This window comes from Spathaspora passalidarum (genome assembly GCF_000223485.1).
Source record: "Spathaspora passalidarum NRRL Y-27907 unplaced genomic scaffold SPAPAscaffold_5, whole genome shotgun sequence".
Taxonomy (NCBI): Eukaryota; Fungi; Ascomycota; class Pichiomycetes; order Serinales; family Debaryomycetaceae; genus Spathaspora; species Spathaspora passalidarum.
The window spans coordinates 134,820-157,924 of NW_006767429.1; the positions used below are offsets into that span (position 1 = coordinate 134,820).

Here is a 23,105-nt window from a genome sequence, read left to right on the forward strand (position 1 = left end):
AATTAGGATGGTATGAGTAGTGTATTACTGGCCAAGTGGGAAATTTTCGTAGTATTGAATTATTGTGTAGGTAAATTGTGTACGATTCCTTCAGGTTAGGTATGTCCAGGATGAAACACACAACAAGTGGAGTTAATTACTCCACGTTTATATACATATCAAGTAGCTCTTCCCCACAATTACTCTTTGATGTTTGTGAATACGATTTAGCAACTTCGCTAATTTTTTTGTCACAATACGATAAATGCAGCAAAAGCGTTTGGATCATTTATTATTTCCTCAAACAATAATAGTTAAACTATAGATTTTCTACTCACAATCATCGAACTATAAGCTTTACATGCGGCGACGAATTATCAAACACAACTCCTAGATAGTTCATACTACTATATTCATTGATAAGTCCTACCCTTAGATCAGAGAATTTTTGTACAAGCAATCGAACCAGAAAGCTATTACAACTATGATTTTCAAACGTATTAGTATTAAACCTAAATATAAATATAACACATGGCTAAAGTACAAGAATTAAAATGTTAAAAGATGCAGAGAGAGAACCAGTCTAACACCAGAAGTTGTAGACTCTCTTGTAGAAAGGTAAGGAAGCAATGTAAGCCTTTTCTTCGGCAACTTCTTGCTTGACCAAGTCCAAGTCCATTTCTCTTCTACCGGTATCAATATCAATGTCCTTGGCTCTAATGTACAACTTCCAGTTTCTAGAGTAGAGTTTGTGACCAACGTAGAAGATCAAAACAACTGGGACAGTTAAGAAGTTGTTGAAGAAAGTTTCGGCACTTGGAGATCCACCTAATGGCCAGACAGCAATCCAGAATTGTAAACAGACAACAACAATGTTAAGAGTCATACCCCAGTAAGCACCAATGAGACCTGGTTGAGAAGTAAAGGTTAATTCACTAGTATCTCTACCTTGAACAGAAAGAGCTCTTCTGAATCTGATTAAACAAAGGTTAATAGAACCCCAAGTAAAGATGGAAGATAAACCGGACAAAGCCAATAACCAACCAAAGACTTCACCTTCCTTTGGAGAAGCAGCAAGGTAACATAATAAACCAACAACTAATTGAGCGATAATACCGACTAATGGACGACCTTGTCTGTCAATGTAGCCGAAAATCTTTGGGGCTTGGTTAGAAGCAGCTAATGCAGCTAAAGTACGAGATGAACCAAAGACAGAAGAGTTACCAACAGATAAGACAGCAACCATAATAACAACGTTCATAACAGATGGTAAACCCTTGATACCACCATTTTCAATAGCAATGACGAATGGTGAAGCAGTAGCATCGACTGAAGAAGCACCTAATAATCTCTTGTTGTCATAACGAACCAACATACCGATTAAAGTCAAACAAATAACGTAGAATAAAGTGATTCTCCAGAAAACTTGTTTACAAGCCTTTGGTAAACTCTTTCTTGGGTTAGCAGATTCGGCAGCAGCTAAACCACATAATTCAGTACCAGCAAAGGCAAATGCAGCACCGACGAACACGGTAACAACACCCTTGGCACCATTAGGGAATGGAGCACCATCAACATGCCAGTACTTACCACCGAGGTAACCACCTTGAGGACCACCACCAGTGATTAAGACTATACCTAAGATAATAAACCCAATCACAGCAATGACCTTGATAGCGGAGAAAATAAATTCGGCTTCACCATATCCTCTAACACCGAAGAAGTTAATAGCAACAATCAAAACATAGAAAACGGTAACGTATGCTGCTGAATTCGTATTTGGATCCCAATACTTGATAGTTAATGAAGCAGCAACTAATTCCAAGGGTAACACGACTAACCATTGCATAGCATAGTTCCAAGCCATAGCGAAACCCCAAGATGGATCAATAAAACGAGAATTGTAAGTAACGAAAGCACCAGAAACAGGGAAAGTAACAGCTAATTCACCTAAGGATTGAACAGTACAGTAAATCATAGTACCTATTAAACAGTAGGCAATTAATAAACCAGCTGGACCACCAGTACTTAAGTTAGAACCGGAACCAACGAATAAACCAGTACCGATGGAACCACCAATGGCAATCATTTGTAAATGTCTGTTCTTAAGAGAACGAGATAATGGAGAGTTAGCAGTTAAAACACCGATCTTTTCAGCTTCGGTCATGTTTTCATCGATACCCAAGTCTTCAACCTTGGCACGCTTGAAACCATCTTTGAATTTAGCAAAACCAGTTAATTTAGTAGCTGGTTCTTGTTGAGAATAAGATTCAACATAAAGGGCATCACCTTTATCAGAACTATTAGCTTCTCTTGAAGTGATGTAGTGTACGTCTTTTTCAGCAGCCATGATATATGTATGTGTTGCAAACGAAACTGATTATTCGAAAAAACCGAAACGATGAAAACAAGGGAATATGTTTGGATATTTATATCTGAAACAGACATGCTCGTATTCAAGCTCCCGCCTCCCTGTTCTCAAGTAAATTGCAATCTAATTTTGCTATCAATAGGTACAATTCCGGAAGAATAATGGAGGATTCTTATCAATTTTCACACCCATTATTTTTTGATTTTAGTTGCAGTCGAAAAAAATAAATCTGACATTTTTTACAAGTTCTAGCTTAACCTGCACTATTTCGAGGCTTAGTGTCTTACAGATTAGAATTTGTTGGGCGTGTGCGAGTTCAAATCAAGATTGATTAAAAATCGCCGTGCAACTTTGCATAGAATATCTGGAGATTTAGAAACACAATGGCCGGTGCCGCTGTTGCATTCCTTCATGTTAAACTTCGTATCAATAGTGGCAAAATCAGATGTTCGTATCTTATCTATATTAAACAATTGCCTCGTTGTACTTGGTTGCTTTAATTAGCCTATCTATTGAACTATAGATAATCAGGTCATCTCATTTCAACTGGTAATTTATTTCTTTTGTCTGGAACATCTCCGGTGTGCTTCTACTGCGTTTTAACTGTAAAATAGAAAGAAGAAAAAAAAAAAAAAAAGTCAAGATCACTATTCCGAAAAAATAAAAAACAAAAGAAACACCCTATTTTTTGGCGGGTAATTAAGGCGCCGAATATTTTAGTTTTATTTTGCAATGATAACATTATTAGCAAAGCATCGGGTGATACATGAAGATGCGCTAGTTTAATTAGACAGGGACTCTTATCTAATCATAGACTAGTAATGCCGAACGACTAAATGACCTTAGTTTATCAATAGTATACACATACCTGTTTTTGGCGCTGTGCTGGTGGAAATTGTGGAAAGGTTACCGTACACTATGGCTGAGGTATTCGACCTACGTAATTGGGTTAAAAAAAAAGGGACAAGCTTTGTCTCAGAAGCTAAACCAAAACAATAACCGCGGAGGCAGCCCCGTTGATTGCTTCATTGTTACGCGCAGATTTTCTCCTCCCGCTAAATGTAAAAGCTGTGGCGTTTTATGAAGAATCTATAGCTTGGCCCCGTTTTTACATCCTTTTTCGGGGTTACACAAATAGACAATTCTTGGATCAATTTTTATTTTTAAAGGTTGTAAGAAATTCATTGGTTTCAATAGTCGAATGATAATAGACCTGCTAAATCCACAGCCGAAGGTAATTGTTTGGCAATTGTTCTGTCAATTATTGCGTCTGACGAATCTGAGATTCGATGTTTGGTACACCGCCACCACCATCATCACCACCACCACAATTTGTCAAAGAAATCTGCATGTGATTTCAAAGTAGTGACTAGTATTTAAGTGGTTCTGCTAAATCAATTGACCTTGCGTTCATTAAGTTTACGAATCGGACTTGTTTGAACAAATGCAAATTTGTATCATTATTTCATGTACTCCACAAACCCCCACAAAAAGCAATCATTAGCTATGTTTCTAAAATAAATCATTGGCTCGGGAAGGAATTTTCCCAAATGAATCTTAGAGCGCCTATTCGTGATGCCGCATCAAAAAATTCGCCGTAACATTCTTCTTTCTGGGTCTCCGGAATTATTATACCCCACTTATATAATAATCCCCACAAAAAAATAATATTTTTACAGGTTGAGATCTTCCAAAGATCCTGTCAGCAATTCGCTGACGCAACCTTCAGATCAATGAGGGGACAACTGTAATCTGAATTGCAATGAAATTATTGGTTAGTTTATACTGTCAATGTGACAGGGGGGTTGTAATTGACAACAGCCACGGGGACGAATTCGTATTTGTTTAGAGCTGGGCCATTTTATTTGTATGTAATAACCAACAGCAAGAAAATTACTATTGAACTAGTGATGGATTAGATTAGGAGAAATGGGATCTTAATTTAATAAGAATTAACAACTGAGTGAGAAGGATTCAGTCCTACTTTTATAGTTTTCTCTTTACCCTTATGAGTGAACGGCATTAGGTTATGATAGGCGACGCTTTTACTGTTACATTTAGTTTTCTCGGCAATCAACGGCAATTTTAGAAGCTATATGAAAGGCGCTTCGGATAAAAAAAAGAAATTCCTAATATGGAACATATTTGCATTTCCAACAAACTAAGAGGGATTATACCATCGAGTCGTTCTGAAAGATGTGTAGTCCAGAGTCATAAGTGGTGATCATAACGTAATACAATTCGGACTAATTGAATAGATACCAAAATCAAATCAGTACTACTATAGAACTAAATTAAAGCTTATCAAAATAAAATCGAAATGGTGCCAGCTAAATAGTCTAACACCAGAAATGATAGACTCTCATGTAGAAAGGTAATGAAGCAATGTATGCTTTTTCTTCAGCAACTTCTTGTCTAACCAAATCCAAATCCATTTCTCTTCTACCAGTATCAACATCAATATCCTTGGCTCTAATAAAGAATTTCCAATTCTTAGTATATATTTTATGACCAAGGTAAAACAGTAATATAACAGGAACAGTTAGGAAATTCTTGAAAAACACCACAGCTTTGGGGGATTTTCCCAATGGCCATACAGCAATCCAGAACTGTAAACAGATAATGGCAATATTAAGACCAAGACCCCAATAAGCACCATATATACCAGGTTGGGAAGTAAATGCTAATTCACCAGTGTCTCTTCCTTTAACAGCAAGCGCTCTCCGGAATCGAATAAGGGAAAAGTTGATTGAGCCCCAGGTGAATAGCGATGATAATCCAGAAAGGGCCAATAACCAAGTGAATATTTCTTCTTCTTTGGGAGATGCTGCGAGGTAACATAATAATCCAATAATCATTTGTAATACGATCCCAGCTAGCGGGCGTCCTCGTTTATCAATGTATCCCAAAATCTTTGGGGCTTGATTGGTAGCAGCTAATGCAGCTAAAGTACGAGATGAACCAAATACAGAAGAGTTACCAACAGATAAGACAGCAATCATAATAACAAAATTCATTACTGAAGGTAAACCCTTGATACCACCATTTTGAATAGCAATGACGAATGGTGAAGCAGTAGCATCGACTGAAGACGCACCTAATAATCTTTCATTATTGTATGGAACCAACATACCAATTAAAGTTAAGCAGATAACATAAAACAAGGTGATTCTCCAGAAAACTTGTTTGCATGCTTTTGGTAAACTCTTTCTTGGGTTGGCGGATTCAGCAGCAGCTAAACCACATAATTCAGTACCAACAAAAGCAAAGGCAGCACCGACGAACACACTGACGACTCCCTTGAAACCATTAGGAAAAGGTGCTTTTTCAATATACCAGTATTTTGCACCAAGATAACCTCCAACTGGCCCACCACCACAAATTAATACAATTCCTAAAATGATAAATCCAATAATGGCCAAGACTTTGATCAAAGAAAAGACAAATTCCGCTTCACCATAGCCTCGGACTCCAAAGAAATTAATAGAAACAATCAAGATGTAGAACGCAGTAACATACACTGCAGAATTAGTCTTTGAATCCCAATATTTGACTGTTAATGATGCAGCAACTAATTCTAAAGGTAACACAATTAACCATTGCATAGCATAGTTCCAAGCCATAGCGAAACCCCAAGATGGATCAATGAAACGAGAATTGTAAGTAACGAAAGCACCAGAAACAGGGAAAGTAACAGCTAATTCACCTAAGGATTGAACAGTACAGTAAATCATAGTACCTATTAAACAGTAGGCAATTAATAAACCAGCTGGACCACCAGTGTTTAAGTTAGTACCAGAACCAACAAATAAACCTGTACCTATAGAACCACCAATGGCAATCATTTGCAAGTGTCGATTTTTAAGAGAACGAGATAAAGGAGAATTTGCAGTCAATATGGCAATTTTCTCCGAGTCTGAAATATTTGGATCAATACCCAAGTCTTCAACTCTGGCCTGTCTAAAGCCATCTTTGAATTTAGCGAATCCTTTTAATTCAGAAGCGGTTGGTTGATTATTTGATTCGATATAAATGTCATTAGAGCTACTAACTTCTTTAGAAGTCACAAAGTTAATCTCTTTTTCAGCCATAATGTTAGTGTTTATTTACATTTATAATCAGGAAATGAAAGAAGGAAGAACGAATATATATTTATAATCAATGACTAACCTCGGCTCCCCTCTCTTATCTTCCCCCTCTAAGTTGGTTATCTCACGGAATAATTCCATGATAAAGAATAATGAGGTAAGCATTTGATGGTTTACAATTGTTTTATTTCCTGCACTTAGACGCAAATTTTGATCGTCCCAAATTATTTTTTATGTGAACCTGAGTCTGGGGTAAAGACAAATCGCCGTGCAACTATAATACACAATCAGAATAGACAATGGCGTGGTAAGAGTGCAGCAGCTGAAATCTCATGCCATAAGAATATGATAATTATATCCAAATCAAAGAATAAACTTCTTACAATCAGTTGACTAATCTTCATTGCAATTGCAATTACCTTCACTCCACAACTGGTAATTACTACTATCCTGCTGCTGCTGCAAAAAAAAAAAGTTTAAAGGCTGAAACGACGATTAGATTAAAACAGAGATATGCACGACAATTCGCAAATTTCCGTTTTTGGACTTTGCAACAATCGTTAACCCCACTCTACAACCAACTATTCAAGATCAATGTTCTCGAATAGCCGGAATACCATCACCGAGCAGTTTTTTTCTTGCCGATGGGATTTTGCGGCTAATTTGCCCCTCTACTGAGTTAAAAAAATCCAACAGCAACAAAACTCGGCCTTTGGGGGTATATCCCCAACCGTATATGTATAACGCCGTGCTTTTAAAAATTGCCGTAGTCTTTGGTCTTCCCCGACTGTAATGATTGCGCTTTTTCTCATATACTCCAACAAAATAGAAAAGCTATTTGCTGCAAGGAAAGTCTAAACCTTGTTAGACGGTCTTATCTGATCTTAGATGTTGTTATTGGCTGATGTGGCCTTATCAAGAAAAACTTCATCAGTATAATACTCTTGCAGTAAACTTGAGATAAACCAATTGACAAACAGCGGACTTGGTGTTCTTATATAGTCTTTTTACCTATACGGTATGATGTGTACGGCGTTCTCTATCTAGAGTATTTGCCGTCATCTACTTAACCACAAAAGTTTCTCGGTTACAATCGGCCTTTGAAATTGTGAAGGAGTTTTATGAACAATAGTTTACAGAATATTATTACAAGTGCATCACTGTATTAACAGCCATATATATATATATATATAAAGCAAAAAGTCTATCCATCTATTGGGCAACTCTTGACCAGTTCTTGAAAGTTTCATCACCATATTGAATTCCCTTAATCCAATCATTGATTTGTAAAGCCAATTCACCAGAAGATCCAGCAGCAACAGGGACCTTGATATTTTTACCGTTGAATTCAATGTTGTCAATTGGAGAAACAATGGCAGCAGTACCAGTACCAAAAGCTTCCAATAATTCGCCCTTGTCAGCACGTTCCTTAACTTCGTGAATGGTTAATTTACGTTCATTGACAGACCATTCCTTTGGATCTAATTTAGCTCTGGCTAATTCCAAAGTAGAATCTCTAGTGACACCAGGCAAGATCATACCGTCTAATGGAGGAGTGACCAATTCCTTAGTACCGTCTTCATTGACAAAGGCAAAGAAGACGTTCATGGCACCCACTTCGGTGATGTAACCTTCTTCACCAAAAAGCCACAAGTTTTGGGAATGGCCTCTGGTAGCGGCTTGCATTTGTGGTTCGATACATGAGACATAGTTGGCACCTAACTTGTAAGCACCAACACCCTTTGGCCAGGCTCTAACAGCGTAGTCAGTAGCTTCCAATGAGACTGGCTTGAAACCAGCACTGAAATATGGACCAACTGGAGAGGCGATCAAGTATAATAATGCATGATCAGGAGCAGAAACACCTAAACCGACATTGGTACCAATTAAAGTTGGTCTCAAGTAAAGAGAGTATCCGTAACCGGTTGGGACGAATCTTTCTTCAACAGTCAAAAATTTGTCAATTAATTTCATGAACTCTTCACCATCGAAAGTTGGCAAAGCTGCTCTTTTGGCAGATCTGTTCATTCTTTCCATATTCTTATCACCTCTGAAAGTACGGATCTTTCCTTCAGAATCACGATAGGCTTTCATACCTTCAAATAATTCAAAGGAGTAATGTAAACAAGAAGTAGCTGGGTTAAGGGATAAGTTGTGGTATGGAGTGATGGTTGGAACACCCCATCCTTTTTCTTTGGTCCATTCGACTTCTAAGATGTGATCAGTGAAGGATTTACCAAAGACCAATTTTTCCTTTGGTAATAACTCCTTAGGAGTTGTGGTCTTGGTGATTGTTAACTTGCTAGCATCTAATGGAGCTGGAGACATTGTGTTGGTGTTTTATTCTATTAGGAAGAAGAAGTAAGTAAGTAGAAGCCCCATTTATACCTCTGAAAATTTTCAGTGACTAATATTGAAAAGAAAAAATGTGTCTCAAGCCGGTAAAGGCACAAAGTTGCAGCAGACACTTTTTTTTTCGGTTATTGAAGGGAACCCGATCGGGATATAAACAAAGGGCTTTGCTAATCTTAGCTATCTTATAGGTTGTAATGAGTCAGACCACGTTATGCTGTGGAGTCTAAGTATGTTACTTACAATGTAAATTCAAAGATAATACACTTTAGATAAGTATTTTAGTATCCTCCATTACTAAATTTGCCTCTTTTATGCAACAGATAGGCTAAAATAGCACATGTCCGACGGTCAATCGGCTGCATAGTAATGAGTAATCGAGCATGTCAAGTTAATTATGTTTCCTATCGTTTAATATTCACCGGGTTCGGTCTCTATATCTTGTTCAAGGTCGTATATTAAAAGTGTTTTTTTTTACCGTTAGCAAATGTCTCATATTCCGGACTTGGAATCAGATATGTTTCAGATTTCGATCAAGATCTTCTGAAAGACAAGTTAAGGAAACTAGTGAACAGAGAACTTGGTTCTGGAACATTTTTTATTTGTTTTAATTTTTTTTAAAAAAAACTGGTGTTAACCACGACAATTGCTCTATACTACTATTACAATAGATGGACAAGAAATACATCGTCAATAGTTATCTTTATGTTTGGAGCATTTTTGTTAGGTCATGGATTTAATGCTTACATATTATATTGAAACTGTCTTTGAAGAAAACCGGATTGATCCAATTAGTGTAATGTAGATAATAAACTTAGCTTTGTGCTATCTACAACTTCCCCTCAATCTATGTTCTTATTACTATAAATGCCTACTTTTGATACTCATCAGGGTAGAAAATCAATCTTTCAACCCCCTTTTCAGTCAAAATAACCATTCTAATAACCCCACCAGAGGACCCATCCCATTTGATTGCTTCAGAAAGTGCAGTTTTTATAAAATCAACACATTCATCTTTCTGCATTCCCTGCTTGAAATTTTCATTACACCAACCATAAATAAAAGTTGAACCTGATCCAGCAATGGCATAATCTTGTTTATGGATTGACCCACCAATAGGGATGGAATATACACTACCTCCGTTCTTCTTATCATACCCAGCGCAAATTATCCCTGCGGTCAAATTGTCTTTATTGTTGTAACAAATTTCTTGGAAAACATTAGCGGCGATTTCCGTGGTGGGGGTTTCATTAGGTGGTAATTGAGCAGCATATATTTGAAGATAGTACTTGACCATATCAGCCACGGCTTGGGTGTCAGCGGCAGAACCAGAACGGCAACAGTAGATTGTGTCGTGGATTTGAGTTAATTTATCAGTTACTCTGTTGGCAATGTATGATCCGGTGGTGGTACGGGAATCAGCACCTAATATAACCCCATCTTGAAATTTAACGGCCATAATCGATGTGCCTAGATTGACTTCACCTTTCTTAAGATGATTGATATCTACTTTGATTCCGTTCATAATAAGTTTATTATCCTGATGTATATGACAATGCCTTGTAGTTCAATTGAATTGTGCTAGTGCAAATTTGAATGAAGGAACAATTCGATAATCGCCACTGTATGTTGCCTCTGTCTTTTTTTTTATGGCGGTCTGAAAAACAAAAAAAAAAAATAAAAAAAAGTCTGGACACGAAAACCTCTCACGTGACCGAAAAGTCGGGATCATATACGAAAGGATTGTGGGCAACACCCCCCACTTGGAAATAAAACACCCCATGCTCTTTCTTCAATTTTCATTTGGGAGAAATCAAAAAAACTAGCTGGACTAGAACTGTACTGTATCGATAATGAGAGTGACCATCTTACAAACAATATTTATATTTATTTCCATAGCACTATCCGCGGTTATTCCCCCTGAAGAGCAGAACGCGCCCAATGAGTTACTCGTCGGGGAAATTAATCCTGAAGAAGAGCCTGACTTTCTAAGTATTAAAGAGTTGGAGTATTTAAAGGGAGATCCTGACGTTACACATAAAGTTTCATTCACCATATCACAAAGGGTCAGTGACTCCGAATCCAAGAAGTTGGGTAAATTAACCATTGCTTTGTTTGGCAAAACTGTTCCTCTAACCGTGGAGAACTTCTACCAATTATCCACCAGAACATTAAAACACAGTTATCAAGATGTATTATTCCATCGTATCATTAAGGGGTTCATGGTTCAAGGTGGTGAGATTAAGACAGAAAAGGGCGAGTCGTGTAGTATATACGGTGGTAACTTCAAAGATGAGAATTTCGAACTCAAACATGATAAATTAGGAAGAGTAAGTATGGCAAACCTGAGCCCTGATAGAAATGGATGTCAATTTTTCATTCTTAATGTTGGAGAAACTCCTCATTTAGATGGACATCATGTGGTATTTGGACAATTAGTGGACGGCTTTGACACTTTGGAAACTATAAGCAATGTCAATGTCGGCAAACAAAATAAGCCAAAGAATGATATTTATGTTAGTGATATTGAAGCGATTAAACGGTCAGAAGAAATGAAAGAACCCTTGGATGAAATTGAGCAAGCTCACAAAGATCAAACCAATCAAGAGTTTGAGTTTGGTGATGAGAAGAAGGTGGCACAACAAGAACCGCCTGTCAGTGAAGGCTACTCATATTTTATTATAATGCTTTTAGTTGGGGTAATATTAGTTGGGGTGTTGTATTATCAATTGATTCATCGCCGGAAAAAGATTACTGCGATTAGACAAGATAAATTTTTTTAGGTATGATTTAAATAAATAGTTATCTCTACTCTCACATCCCCAGTACCATTAACAATAGTATATCACAATAGCTACACATTAGTATGTCTCGTGAGTTTCCAATAGTTCTAGTCAAGAACTTACCATACAAAGTATCAACCTCATCAATGTATGAATTCTTTGGCCAATTTGGCAACATCAATCAAATTAGAATATCAAATGAAGAATCCACACAAGGAAGTTGTTTTATTATATATTCAAACTTGGCAAATGCCATCAGAGCAGCTAATGAATTGAATGGGGTCAATTTCCAAGGTAGATACCTTGTAACTAGTCTATACCCTGTTGATAAGTCACTCATAAACAAAGAAGAAATGATTTTACGTAAAGAGCAATTGAGTCAATTGAAACAACAGTATAGTATTCAGGATTAACTTTGACACCGTTCAATAATTCATTCAGCGTATAAGATTGATTGGGCTCAACTCGATAGGCTAGTTATTATCTGTGTGCAAGAGATATTGGGAAACTACACTACCGTTGACCTTGAAGATGAATGGAATTCACACAGGCCTGATGACACCTTTTGCCTCGGTAGAATTCTTAAAGTTGAAGTTCAATTCGAGGTATATTCTATTTTTCATAGGAAGCTCCACTGTAAGCACGGTTGTTCTTGGTGCTTTTCATGGCACCTGGTAAAGTCTTTTACTTTTTACGTACACTTAACTAAAATATATATATATATATATATATATATAGTGGTTACACTTAGTCCAATAGTAATATGCTTTTGATTCACTATGTAAATATCTACTTGTCATCCTTGTTGACTTCCTTCTTCTTTTCCTTTTCAATAGAAAGATCAACCAATCCAATCAAATAATAACTAATCAATGCTAAAAAGATCAATCCGGAAATCTTGGCCACCTTTTTATAATAATCCATCAGAGTGTATCTATACTTGACAAACACATCCAATTTATATAAATCATCAATCAAATTCTTGTATCCGATAGTAACTTTGACATGACCCTTGGAAACATCCAAGTAAGACAATTCATTGGAAACTTCCAATGAATCGTAGGCAATTGGCGATGAAACATTCAAAAATTCTGAGTTTTCAGGTAAATAGAATTGCAAGTATACGTTATCGTAACTTGTATCTCTCAAACTGTTCAATAATGGAGCCTTGATTATATATTCATCATTTGAATTGTGAAGCTTATGCAAGAATTTATCCAATTGTTCACTCCATCCCAAGGTGAAGTTATAATTCCAACCTCCAAATAATGGGAATCTTGGCTTTAACACTAAGAAATTCTCGATTAATTTATGGGTAGATACAACTCCGACTTTATCAGTATAGTAATAATCGTCCATGTTTCTATCTTTAGTCAATGGGAATTCTAAATGTGACAAAGCCCAATGGTTTCTTTGCGATTCATATCTTCCTTTGATCCATTCAATTCTACTGAATCCAGTATCCAAATGGGCACCATTGTTAGTTAATTCATAGTATTCTTCAATACTCAATTTGTTAACATCAGAAGCAGGAATCCAGATAGAACGGAATAAATTAGTGACTTTAGCTAATGGACGGTTGTGATCATACTTCAAACCGAGTGGAACAATTGTGAATGGAGAAACTGCACCTTTAAGTGGACCAAATTGAACTAAACCTTGTTCAGCATTGACTTGTGGACCAACGAGTTCTGGGGCACCTTCAGTACTTTCGACATCATGGATGATGTATTCTTCACCCTTAGTTAATCCCTGGAATAAAAGAGTATATTCACCAATAGTATATGGACTCAATGGGAACTTATTGGTCTTGTACAACAAAGTTTGAATCTTGTCCATGGCAATTTCCTTTGGAACAGGGATTAATTGATCAGCATAAACATAGTTAAACTTGAGAGTAAGTTCTGATCCTGAAGCTACTGGAATTGGTAATTTAATCAAGAAGACCTTGTTAGGAACAACTTCAGTGTAGTTCAATTCAACTCGTTGGTTTTCATTCAAGACACCAGCAAATACAGAAAGGTTGCCAACAGAATCGAATCCATCATTCACAAGAAAGTAATATTCATCTTGAGGTTTGGAATCAATGTTCTTAAGAACAACCATATCTGTTTCCTTGACAAATCCCTTGTTTAAGTCAACTGCTCGTTGATATATTGGAATTTCCCATAATGATTGCGCACTAGAAGGAATGGATGATTTGATTGCATCCAACAGGCTAGCAGATACAATGAATAATATTCCTAATAGAATTAACAATGAATTGAGTTTGAACATCTCCAATTGGGGGTTGTATTCTATTAAAATTCAAACTTATTCTAGTTAGAGATCAAACACGGTTAATTATTTTCCGAACAACCTTGGGCAAAAAAAAGACACCTCAATGTTTTTCCCTCACAAAACATTAGCGTTGTTTTACATGCAGGAATATCGGAAGAAACTATCAGACTAACAAGTTTAGCTGTTGCAACTCAAGAGTCAATCTAGAGAGATGAATGTAAGATATAGCCTATAGAAATACCCAGCTGAACTCGGCTGTTACATCTGAGATTTCTTAACTTAAACAGCTCAACATATCAAATATACTGGGGGAAGAATGTATATGGGTCAGCGAGTAGGATGGAAATAATAATCGAATCTTTTATTCCCTGCTACACTCTGTTTCTCTTTTGGATACAGCTCTAATTAGAATGGTCACATTTCAAGAATGTTATCTATTTGGGAACTTTCTATCTCATGTGGTAGCGTTTACTCGAGATACTTGATTGCCGGTGGTTTGCTGAAACGTCCAACTAACATTTGCAATCCGCAAGTAACAGAAGTGACCAGGCATGGGTGTTTGGTATAGATATTGTAGTTGGATACACTCATGTTGGTGTTCAGTTTCTCACATGTCGGCGCATATATCAAGAAGTAAGCCTTGCAATATTACGTATTTTATGCATATTGTCTTAAAATTTTTTTGCCAAGTTACTCTCCTTCGTGGTGTCTATACATTACTCTTCCCGACGACCAGAATTATTGAAATGAATCAAAGTACAACTAAGAATATTGTGATATATTGGCTGATTTTTCACAGAAAAAAAAAAAAAGTATTGCAAAATAGAAATCTCAGGAAAATCGGCCAGAAGTGCCTATAAATCTATGCAAAGATGCTCCGCGTTTGTTTCCACTTTGTACCTGACTAAGTGTTGCTGTGAGTTTCAGAAATAATACGAAACACAAACACTACTAATAGACTTTGCTTTTGTAAACCGGCAAGCAAGGGATCGTAACCTGTTGTTTCAAACTAGTTTACGCGTAATCTATTGGACAATGACAAGAAAAATAAAACACAACAAAGAAAAGGAGTCGTGCAAGTCCGCCTAAATTTTCAAAAAGGAGGCACAACATGCAGTACTGCCATATGGCCCGTAATCTTCCACCCATCGCAAGTATTGAGGGGCGATGGCAAAATTTCAGTCTAAGTTTAGTTTTGCTGGTCAACAACCGGTGGCAATCATGCATATATATTAGCTAAATCTGCCAAGTTTAGATCCATGACTGGTTTACTAACAGATTACTAAAAAGTCGTTACTTAACGTTTCTTATCGTAAGGTGAAGTAGGTTTTGGTTACAGAGAGCATCCTCCCCAGACACGTGATCAAATTTACTCAATTAGGAAGGTGTTGCCATTTTTTCCAATCGCCGCCTGTTTTTCCAATCCAGAAATTTTTTTTCCAACTTTTTTTCTTTTGTATTTACCAATTCGTGGTTTCAACCTACCCCATATAGAAATAACAATAGGGTAAACCAAACAATTCCCAATCGAACCACTGTGCATAGAGATATCACATACCATCCCTCCACCCATATCTTGCATATATATTCATTCATCACAATAGTGGTCAATTCTAAATCTTGTTATTAAAAACGTTTGCCCCCAGATCAAGGTTAAACCTTTTTGACAACCATATTTACATCCGATCATCAACATAAACAAAATAAAAGGAAACAACCAAAAAGTCAACAATGTCGTCTCTTCAAGATCTTATACCTGTGGTTAACAAACTTCAAGATATCATCACCACTACTCAATTGGCCGATATTGATTTACCAATCTTGGCCGTTGTTGGCTCTCAATCTTGTGGAAAATCTTCTGTTTTGGAAAATATCGTTGGCAAGGATTTTTTACCTAGAGGTACTGGGATTGTTACTAGAAGACCTTTGGTTTTACAGTTGATTAATATTAGTGATGAAGAGAATGATTCAAATACTACTGATTTCTATTCTACCCTGGCCCCTGTTTCCGATGAAGATGGCAGTCACCATCACCGCGGCTATGATCGTCAGCATCCCCAAATCCCCAATGGTCATTTCAGTTATTCCACTGATGATGTTGGATCCGTCAATTTGGAAGATCATATTCGCAATATGAGTAACGGCAAAACCACCAGATCATCGCGCGAATGGGGGGAATTTCTTCATGTTCCAAATAAGCGATTTTATGATTTTCATGATATTAGACGAGAAATTGAACATGAAACAATGAGAATTGCTGGACAAAATAAAGGCATTTCCAGACTTCCTATCAACCTCAAGATTTATTCTCCCAATGTTTTAAACTTAACTTTAGTTGATTTGCCTGGTTTGACTAAAATCCCAATTGGTGATCAACCAACTGACATTGAAAAACAAACGAGAAATTTGATTTTAGAATACATCTCAAACCCAAATTGTATCATATTGGCCGTGTCTCCTGCAAATGTTGATTTGGTTAATTCGGAATCTTTGAAGTTAGCGCGTCAAGTTGATCCAATGGGTAAACGAACCGTAGGTATTTTAACTAAATTGGATTTGATGGATCAAGGAACAAATGCTTTGGATATTTTAAAGGGTAACGTGTATCCGTTGAAATTGGGATTTATTGGAATTGTTAACAGATCTCAACAAGATATCCTGGAAAACAAACCTTTGGATGAATCCTTGAATGCAGAACAACGATTCTTTTTGAATCATCCTGCTTACAAGGCCATGGCTAGCAAATGTGGTACCAAATATTTATCAGTTACTTTAAACAAAATCTTAATGGCCCATATCAGAGAAAGATTACCTGACATTAAAGCTAAATTAAACACTTTAAGAGGACAGACTGAACAAGAATTGGCGTCTTATGGCGACGAATTTTCTGAAGGTGAAGGTGAAGCTCGTGGTGCTAAAGTATTGACTTTAATGACCAAATTTGCACAAGCTTTTATAAGCTCAATCGAAGGAACTGCATCTTCTGCTGCGTTTAATGATGTATCAACCAAAGAATTATGCGGTGGTGCTAGAATCTATTATATTTACAATGAAATTTTTGGATCTCAATTAGCGTCTATCAACCCAACTCACAATTTATCAATTCTTGATATTAGAACCGCAATTAGAAACTCTACTGGTCCAAGACCATCCTTGTTTGTTCCAGAATTAGCATTTGATTTATTGGTCAAGCCACAAATTAAATTATTACAAGATCCAAGTCGTCATTGTGTTGAATTGGTTTATGAAGAATTAATGAAGATTGTTCACAATGTTTGTTCAAGTGCAATCATTGGCCCTGAATTGACTAGATATCCTAAATTGCAAAGTAAATTAATTGAAGTTGTCAGTGATTTATTAAGAGAACGTCTTGGTCCAACCATAAAATACGTTGAATCCTTGATTGAAATTCACCGAGCATATATCAACACCAATCATCCAAGTTTCTTGGGTGCTGCCAAAGCCATGAGTATTGTTGTTTCTGAACGTCAAAAGCAAAAACAATTGGAACTGGATAGTAAATTAAGATTGGCCAGTGAACGTATTTTATCCAAGAACATAAAACAGTCTGGTTCTGATGATGAAGAAGAAGAAGAACTGGATGAACCTACTGATATCAACCAAGAAATAAAATCGGTAGATGATGTTATCCCTTCTAAACATAAACATAAGAAATCAGTCAAAGAATTCACTCCTCCTGTCAATAGCAATAATCCTGATTCATATTTAAACTACTTTTTAGGGAAAGATCCAATTGTCCACCAACAACATTTACAACAACAAGCTCAATTACATCCTGTCCCATTCAAGTATCCTGTTCACCAAGAACAAGTCTTGCAATTCAACACCAATTATATCCCATCTCATAACAGTGAGTTTAATTCTAATCAATTATCACCTGATTCCCACCTTTCTGACCAATTCAATTCCAAAATGGTTATGTCTGATTCAATCGACGACGGTTCATTTACCAGTGATGAAACCATTAATGAATTAACTGAACGGGAACAATTAGAGTGTGAGTTAATTAGAAGATTGATTATTTCTTATTTTGGGATTGTGAGAGAAATGATTCAAGATCAAGTTCCTAAATCAATCATGTGTCTTTTAGTCAATTACATTAAACAGCACATCCAAAATAGATTGGTTGTTAAATTATATAATGATAATTTATTTGATGAATTATTGAAAGAGGATGAAGCCATTCAAGCTGAACGTGAGAAATGCTTGGAATTATTGAAAACCTACAAGGAGGCATCAAGAATCATTAGTGATGTTGTTTAACCCTTTTGTTTTATTTTTCCCACCCATCTGTTTGTATATACAATAATAAATATAACTCATATTTTATGGCGTAATTGTATTAACTCCTTGGATGATATCTTTTTCGATATAGCCAAATGATGTTTCGTTAAATCTGAGAATTTAACATTGGTGTATTTCATATCATTATGATAATTGTTGTCGCTACTGAGATAAATATAAATCGATTCCTTATCATGCAAAGCCAACAAACTTGGCTCCAAACACTTTAAAATTGCCAATGTCAAACTTATAAATTTACAACTTCTATCATCGTCATTCATTTCATCATTGGTATCCTCTTGAACTTCCATGATCAACAAATTGTCAAAAATCTTAAACCACGAATCAAGATCCAAGAATTTCAAATCTATAAATAAAGTAAGCCACCAGTTCATGGTGATAAAATCGATATCTAGCCCGCCCAACTTAATCAAATGTTGATTCAATTTAGGAATAAATCTGTCAAGGTAAACTTGTTTTAAAATCACATTATCCTTATGAATTAAACTTATGGAATTGAAAAACAGAAGATTGTTGTATCTAGGAAGGATCTCATTACATAATGCAATCAACAACCAGAATATGTCTTCTTCATCAAGCACACTTAAAAGGAGTGTTCCCACGACTTTATTCATACCTTGAACATACCCTATTTCGGGACAATGCTTGACAAATGCATAAAGGATCCGTTGAAGTTTATAAAAGTTTGGTCCTGGTTTAAGTTCAAGCAAATTATTAAAGAAATAATTGAATGGAAGGGTCCGGTGTAGATCAAGATTGATCTGATTGATGTTTAATTGTACCTCATCGCAAGTGACGGGAGAATCATTTAATTCTTGATAGACACCGTTAATCTTAATATTATTAGCTCCTGAAAGCTCCATCCATAATAATCGCCTATACTTCTGCGGTATCCCGTACTGATGGGTAAGATTTATGAACCAGTTATAAATATCATCATTGCCATCAAGTTTAATCAAGTTAATCCCGAATGTACCTAATTGAACGATAACATCTGAAGCACTGGGATCTAATTTATAACTTTGTAAATTTATAGCTTTCATCAAATTATCCCAATCTCGTTCAACCTTTAAGTTGGTGCTGTCGTGAATTTTCGAAATTTGCTTAAGCTTATCAATATACTGAGCCTTGCCATTGTTACCTATTAAAATGGCATTATTGGTATCTGGTGGTGATGTATTAGAACGCCGACGTTGTCGAGTTGTTGGAAGCAGGATTGTGGAGGATCTAGTAATTCTAACGTTAGATTTATCAGTGAAGAATCCATACTTGTCTATATTTGCATCTTCATTATCAATCAAAGATATTGTCGAGGGTGTTCTACCAAAACTCACCAATTCCACTGGAGCTACCGTAGTCTTCTGGTTCGGTTTAGGAGCAGATGCCAATGTAGATCCAGTTTGAGGCAAGTCTTCGCTAGAACTAAAAAGACTTCTTAACCAGTTTTTCTTGGTTGGAGGTTTAATGGATTCTTGCGAGCTACCCCTTAGCAAGGAAACTCCTAGTACTTTTTGATGCGATTCTGATGATTCTGATTCTGGAGAAGGAGTTTTGGAAACTCCAGGTTTCTTCCCCGTATCTATGTTGTCATTTATGGCCAGCAGGATTAAATTTGATAGTATATCATCCACTTTACTACTATTAATATTCTCGTGATTATGCCTCTCATGACTCAACTTATGATCAATTTCCAAGGTTGACAAGTTTCCAAACTCGTTACAAAGTTTATACAATTTTTGCTCCCGTGTAAAGCTTTCTTGTCGTTGTAAAATCAAATCTCTTTCCTTTTTTGCCAAGTCAAGTGATAACTGTCGAATTAAAAGAATTGGGTCACCATTGTATTTACTATTAATGACTTTGGTGATTTGTGATGATTTGAGATTATGTAAATTGCCACCCAACGCATTAAACACATCCAGAGTTCCAGAAAGTGCTCCTGATGATCCTGATGATGATGACTTTGTCATAGGAATAGAGGAAGTTTCTGAGTCGTTCACTCCAAATAACATACTAGTTCTGTCACCATGGTGATGATCATTAACATGCCGGAAAGTCTGTAGATCGGGGCCATCATCAAATAGCTTCTCCCTATATTTCTCTTTCATATTGTCATATCCCTGATTTCTTGCAATGAGGAGGATATTGCTTGTTTTGAAATTGTACTCGTTTTTTTTTATTTTTTTGCCGTTACAAACAATTTGCAGAAATTGCAGTGTTCAAGTTCGAACCAGTGCTGCGTCCAATTGGATTTACATACCAAAAACAGTAGATGCTACAAATATACAAGCATTCAGAAGAATTACAAAAAAGAGTGTTAAATCTCTATGTAGGGCGTGCCATTTGTATGCAAGAACAATGCCAATCTTCTTTGTAATGTCGAAATTAAGAAATGTCTATAGAAGCGCAACACATTCCAAAATTTTTGATTATTGAGTATGCTTGTATGAACAATGTGGGGGGAGGGGGGTAAGTAATTATATAAATACCAAGAATTCACTTCATATTCCATCGCTTGTTAAGATCATGTAAGTGTGAATGATTCAAAACAAAAAAATAGCATAATTAGACCTGTAGATTAATAGTAATTAGCACTTTAGATTAATATAGATACATTCCAACATTGCGATATACACATTCATTTGAAAACATGTTTCATATCCAGTGTCATGTTTCCAAATCATATTTACGAAGCATCAAGACCTAATTTTATCACAATTTCTTGGCCAAATTAGAGCTAGCATAGACTTACTTAACTCGACACGTCATCCACCTGTATAGTAAAAGCATTACACATTTCCAGATATGTAGCCCTTGCCATCGCTTGCAACAAGGATTTCAGCTGGATGCAATTGGGTGTAATTTACAAACTCCTGAAGTCCAACTGGATAAGACTATCATGCAAAAAAAAAAAATAAAGTTTAGATTGTACTATTTTGAACACCTGGCTATTTCAGTCCAGGGATCCGCTCGAAGGGGCAGCAGCTGGATGGAAAATGTGGAAATAAAAACAATGGTTAATGAGGATACAATGTTGATCTAATTATTTTTTTTTACGTATATACGATATCAACTACGAAAAGGCGGATACTATATCAGAGCATTATAGTAACACGTCTTCAAAAAAAAATAGTAAGGTTAACATTGACATAGCCATGTCAGGCGGTTCTTTTCTTCTAATGAAGAATCTTTAATAATGACATATGAAATAACGTAACCCTAAAATAGCAAGAATATCACAAATATCACAACCAGGAAGCTCAAGGAAATGGTCTCCTTCTCTTTCACCCTTATAATTTTATCCTCTTATGCACGACCTTGTGTTAGTTTAAATAATAATTATTTTTTCCAGTTTCACCTGAATGACAACGCACACTCTTTGACCAACACGTCAAAAAGAAAAGAAAAAAAAAAGAATCCACTTTCCTAACTTTTTTTGAATTCTACTTCCTTTTCTTTATCCTAGTTCTAACCATGATTACATCCACGAGATCCAATGCGCGTCTCGTAAGATTCGGGTTGTTTGCGCTCATCTTGATCGCATGTGGGTATATCCTTACCAGGGGATCATCCTTCCAACCACAACCACTCCCTTCACAAGGAGCGGCCAACCGTAATCCTGCAGCAAACCAACAAGCTCCACCAGCACAACCAGCACAGCCTGCAGCTCCACCTGCTCAACAGGTCCAACAACAGCAACAACAACAGCAACAACAACAAAAACAACCACAGTTGAATCAGCCAGCAGACGCTAATCAAAAATACCGTGGTCCAACTCACAAGTTTTTCAACCGTGACGGTCAATTATCCCCAGTTCCTCAAACTGATGTCGATCCTAACGATAAGCAAAAGATCAAGGCTACCTTTGTCACTTTAGCCCGTAACTCCGATTTGTACACTCTTTCTGATTCTATTAGAATGATTGAAGACAGATTCAACAAGAAGTTCCATTACGATTGGGTTTTCTTGAATGATGACGAGTTTAGTGAAGAATTTAAGGAAGCTACCACCGCTTTAGTTTCTGGTACTACCAAGTATGGTTTAATTCCTAAGGAACACTGGTCCTATCCTGAATGGATTGACCAGGAAAAGGCTGCCCTTGTTAGAGAAGATATGAGAGAACGTAAGATTATTTATGGTCATTCCGAATCATACCGTCATATGTGTAGATTTGAAAGTGGGTTCTTCTGGAGACAAGATATTTTGAAAGACTATGAATATTATTGGAGAGTTGAACCTGATATCAAGTTGTACTGTGACATTGATTATGATGTTTTCAAATGGATGAAACAAAATAACAAGGACTATGGTTTCACTATATCATTACCTGAATATAAGGAAACCATCCCAACTTTATGGCAAACTGTCAAGGAGTTCACTGAAAAGAATCCACAATATCTTGCCAAGAACAACATGTTGGAATGGCTCAGTAACGACGGTGGTAATACTTATAACGGATGTCATTTCTGGTCCAATTTCGAGATTGGTAACTTGAACTTCTTCAGATCTGAAGCTTATCAAAAGTATTTTGAACATTTGGATAAAGCTGGTGGGTTTTTCTATGAAAGATGGGGTGATGCGCCTGTTCATTCTATTGCTGCTGCCTTGTTCTTGCCAAAAGAAAAGATTCACTTTTTCGAAGATGTTGGATACTATCATGTTCCATTCCATAACTGTCCTATTGACAAGGATATTAGATTTGAAAGAAACTGTAACTGTAATCCAAAGGAAGATTTCACTTGGAAGGCATATTCTTGTACTACCAAATATTATAAGGTTAATCAATTCAAGAGACAAAAGGGTTGGGAGAAATTCTCTGGTTGAGTTACTACCAAGTGCTACTTGTTTATTTTTTTGTTGTTTATTTACTACGTGCGTGTTTAGTACTAAATATATATACTTATCTAATCTATCTGCAACACGGACATT

The 23,105-nt window shown here is 36.4% G+C and overlaps 11 protein-coding genes across 11 annotated transcripts; 4 read left to right on the forward strand and 7 right to left on the reverse strand. All coding sequences in view use genetic code 12, as the record gives it.

The window, feature by feature from the left end:
- Positions 1-562: 562 nt before the first annotated feature.
- Positions 563-2,329, reverse strand: GAP2.1 (amino acid permease; the record flags this gene model as incomplete). Its single annotated transcript, XM_007375959.1, has 1 exon — positions 563-2,329. The coding sequence occupies one exon, from the start codon at positions 2,327-2,329 to the stop codon at positions 563-565; it is 1,767 nt and encodes a 588-aa protein (XP_007376021.1).
- A 1,996-nt stretch (positions 2,330-4,325) lies between these two features.
- Positions 4,326-6,454, reverse strand: GAP2.2 (uncharacterized protein; the record flags this gene model as incomplete). Its single annotated transcript, XM_007375960.1, has 1 exon — positions 4,326-6,454. One exon carries the CDS (start codon positions 6,439-6,441, stop codon positions 4,690-4,692), a length of 1,752 nt encoding a protein of 583 aa, XP_007376022.1.
- A 575-nt stretch (positions 6,455-7,029) lies between these two features.
- Positions 7,030-7,250, reverse strand: SPAPADRAFT_61818 (uncharacterized protein; the record flags this gene model as incomplete). The annotated part of the gene is made up of 2 exons (XM_007375961.1): positions 7,030-7,107; positions 7,170-7,250. 2 exons carry the CDS (start codon positions 7,248-7,250, stop codon positions 7,030-7,032), a joined length of 159 nt encoding a protein of 52 aa, XP_007376023.1.
- A 250-nt stretch (positions 7,251-7,500) lies between these two features.
- Positions 7,501-8,766, reverse strand: BAT22 (Bat22p; the record flags this gene model as incomplete). Its single annotated transcript, XM_007375962.1, has 2 exons — positions 7,501-7,536; positions 7,765-8,766. 2 exons carry the CDS (start codon positions 8,764-8,766, stop codon positions 7,501-7,503), a joined length of 1,038 nt encoding a protein of 345 aa, XP_007376024.1.
- A 310-nt stretch (positions 8,767-9,076) lies between these two features.
- Positions 9,077-10,404, reverse strand: PRE3 (proteasome core particle subunit beta 1; the record flags this gene model as incomplete). The annotated part of the gene is made up of 1 exon (XM_007375963.1): positions 9,077-10,404. The coding sequence occupies one exon, from the start codon at positions 10,313-10,315 to the stop codon at positions 9,662-9,664; it is 654 nt and encodes a 217-aa protein (XP_007376025.1).
- Positions 10,405-10,571: 167 nt separating this feature from the next.
- Positions 10,572-11,666, forward strand: SPAPADRAFT_61825 (uncharacterized protein; the record flags this gene model as incomplete). Its single annotated transcript, XM_007375964.1, has 1 exon — positions 10,572-11,666. One exon carries the CDS (start codon positions 10,644-10,646, stop codon positions 11,571-11,573), a length of 930 nt encoding a protein of 309 aa, XP_007376026.1.
- On the forward strand, positions 11,657-11,986 carry SPAPADRAFT_56134 (uncharacterized protein; the record flags this gene model as incomplete). The annotated part of the gene is made up of 1 exon (XM_007375965.1): positions 11,657-11,986. The coding sequence occupies one exon, from the start codon at positions 11,657-11,659 to the stop codon at positions 11,984-11,986; it is 330 nt and encodes a 109-aa protein (XP_007376027.1).
- A 341-nt stretch (positions 11,987-12,327) lies between these two features.
- Positions 12,328-13,898, reverse strand: OST1 (dolichyl-diphosphooligosaccharide--protein glycotransferase subunit; the record flags this gene model as incomplete). The annotated part of the gene is made up of 1 exon (XM_007375966.1): positions 12,328-13,898. The coding sequence occupies one exon, from the start codon at positions 13,848-13,850 to the stop codon at positions 12,363-12,365; it is 1,488 nt and encodes a 495-aa protein (XP_007376028.1).
- Positions 13,899-15,584: 1,686 nt separating this feature from the next.
- On the forward strand, positions 15,585-18,137 carry DNM1 (dynamin-related GTPase; the record flags this gene model as incomplete). Its single annotated transcript, XM_007375967.1, has 1 exon — positions 15,585-18,137. The coding sequence occupies one exon, from the start codon at positions 15,585-15,587 to the stop codon at positions 18,135-18,137; it is 2,553 nt and encodes an 850-aa protein (XP_007376029.1).
- A 56-nt stretch (positions 18,138-18,193) lies between these two features.
- Positions 18,194-20,146, reverse strand: SPAPADRAFT_56137 (uncharacterized protein; the record flags this gene model as incomplete). The annotated part of the gene is made up of 1 exon (XM_007375968.1): positions 18,194-20,146. The coding sequence occupies one exon, from the start codon at positions 20,144-20,146 to the stop codon at positions 18,194-18,196; it is 1,953 nt and encodes a 650-aa protein (XP_007376030.1).
- Positions 20,147-21,650: 1,504 nt separating this feature from the next.
- On the forward strand, positions 21,651-23,000 carry MNT1 (alpha-1,2-mannosyltransferase KTR1; the record flags this gene model as incomplete). Its single annotated transcript, XM_007375969.1, has 2 exons — positions 21,651-21,860; positions 22,023-23,000. The coding sequence occupies 2 exons, from the start codon at positions 21,651-21,653 to the stop codon at positions 22,998-23,000; spliced, it is 1,188 nt and encodes a 395-aa protein (XP_007376031.1).
- Positions 23,001-23,105: the final 105 nt, after the last annotated feature.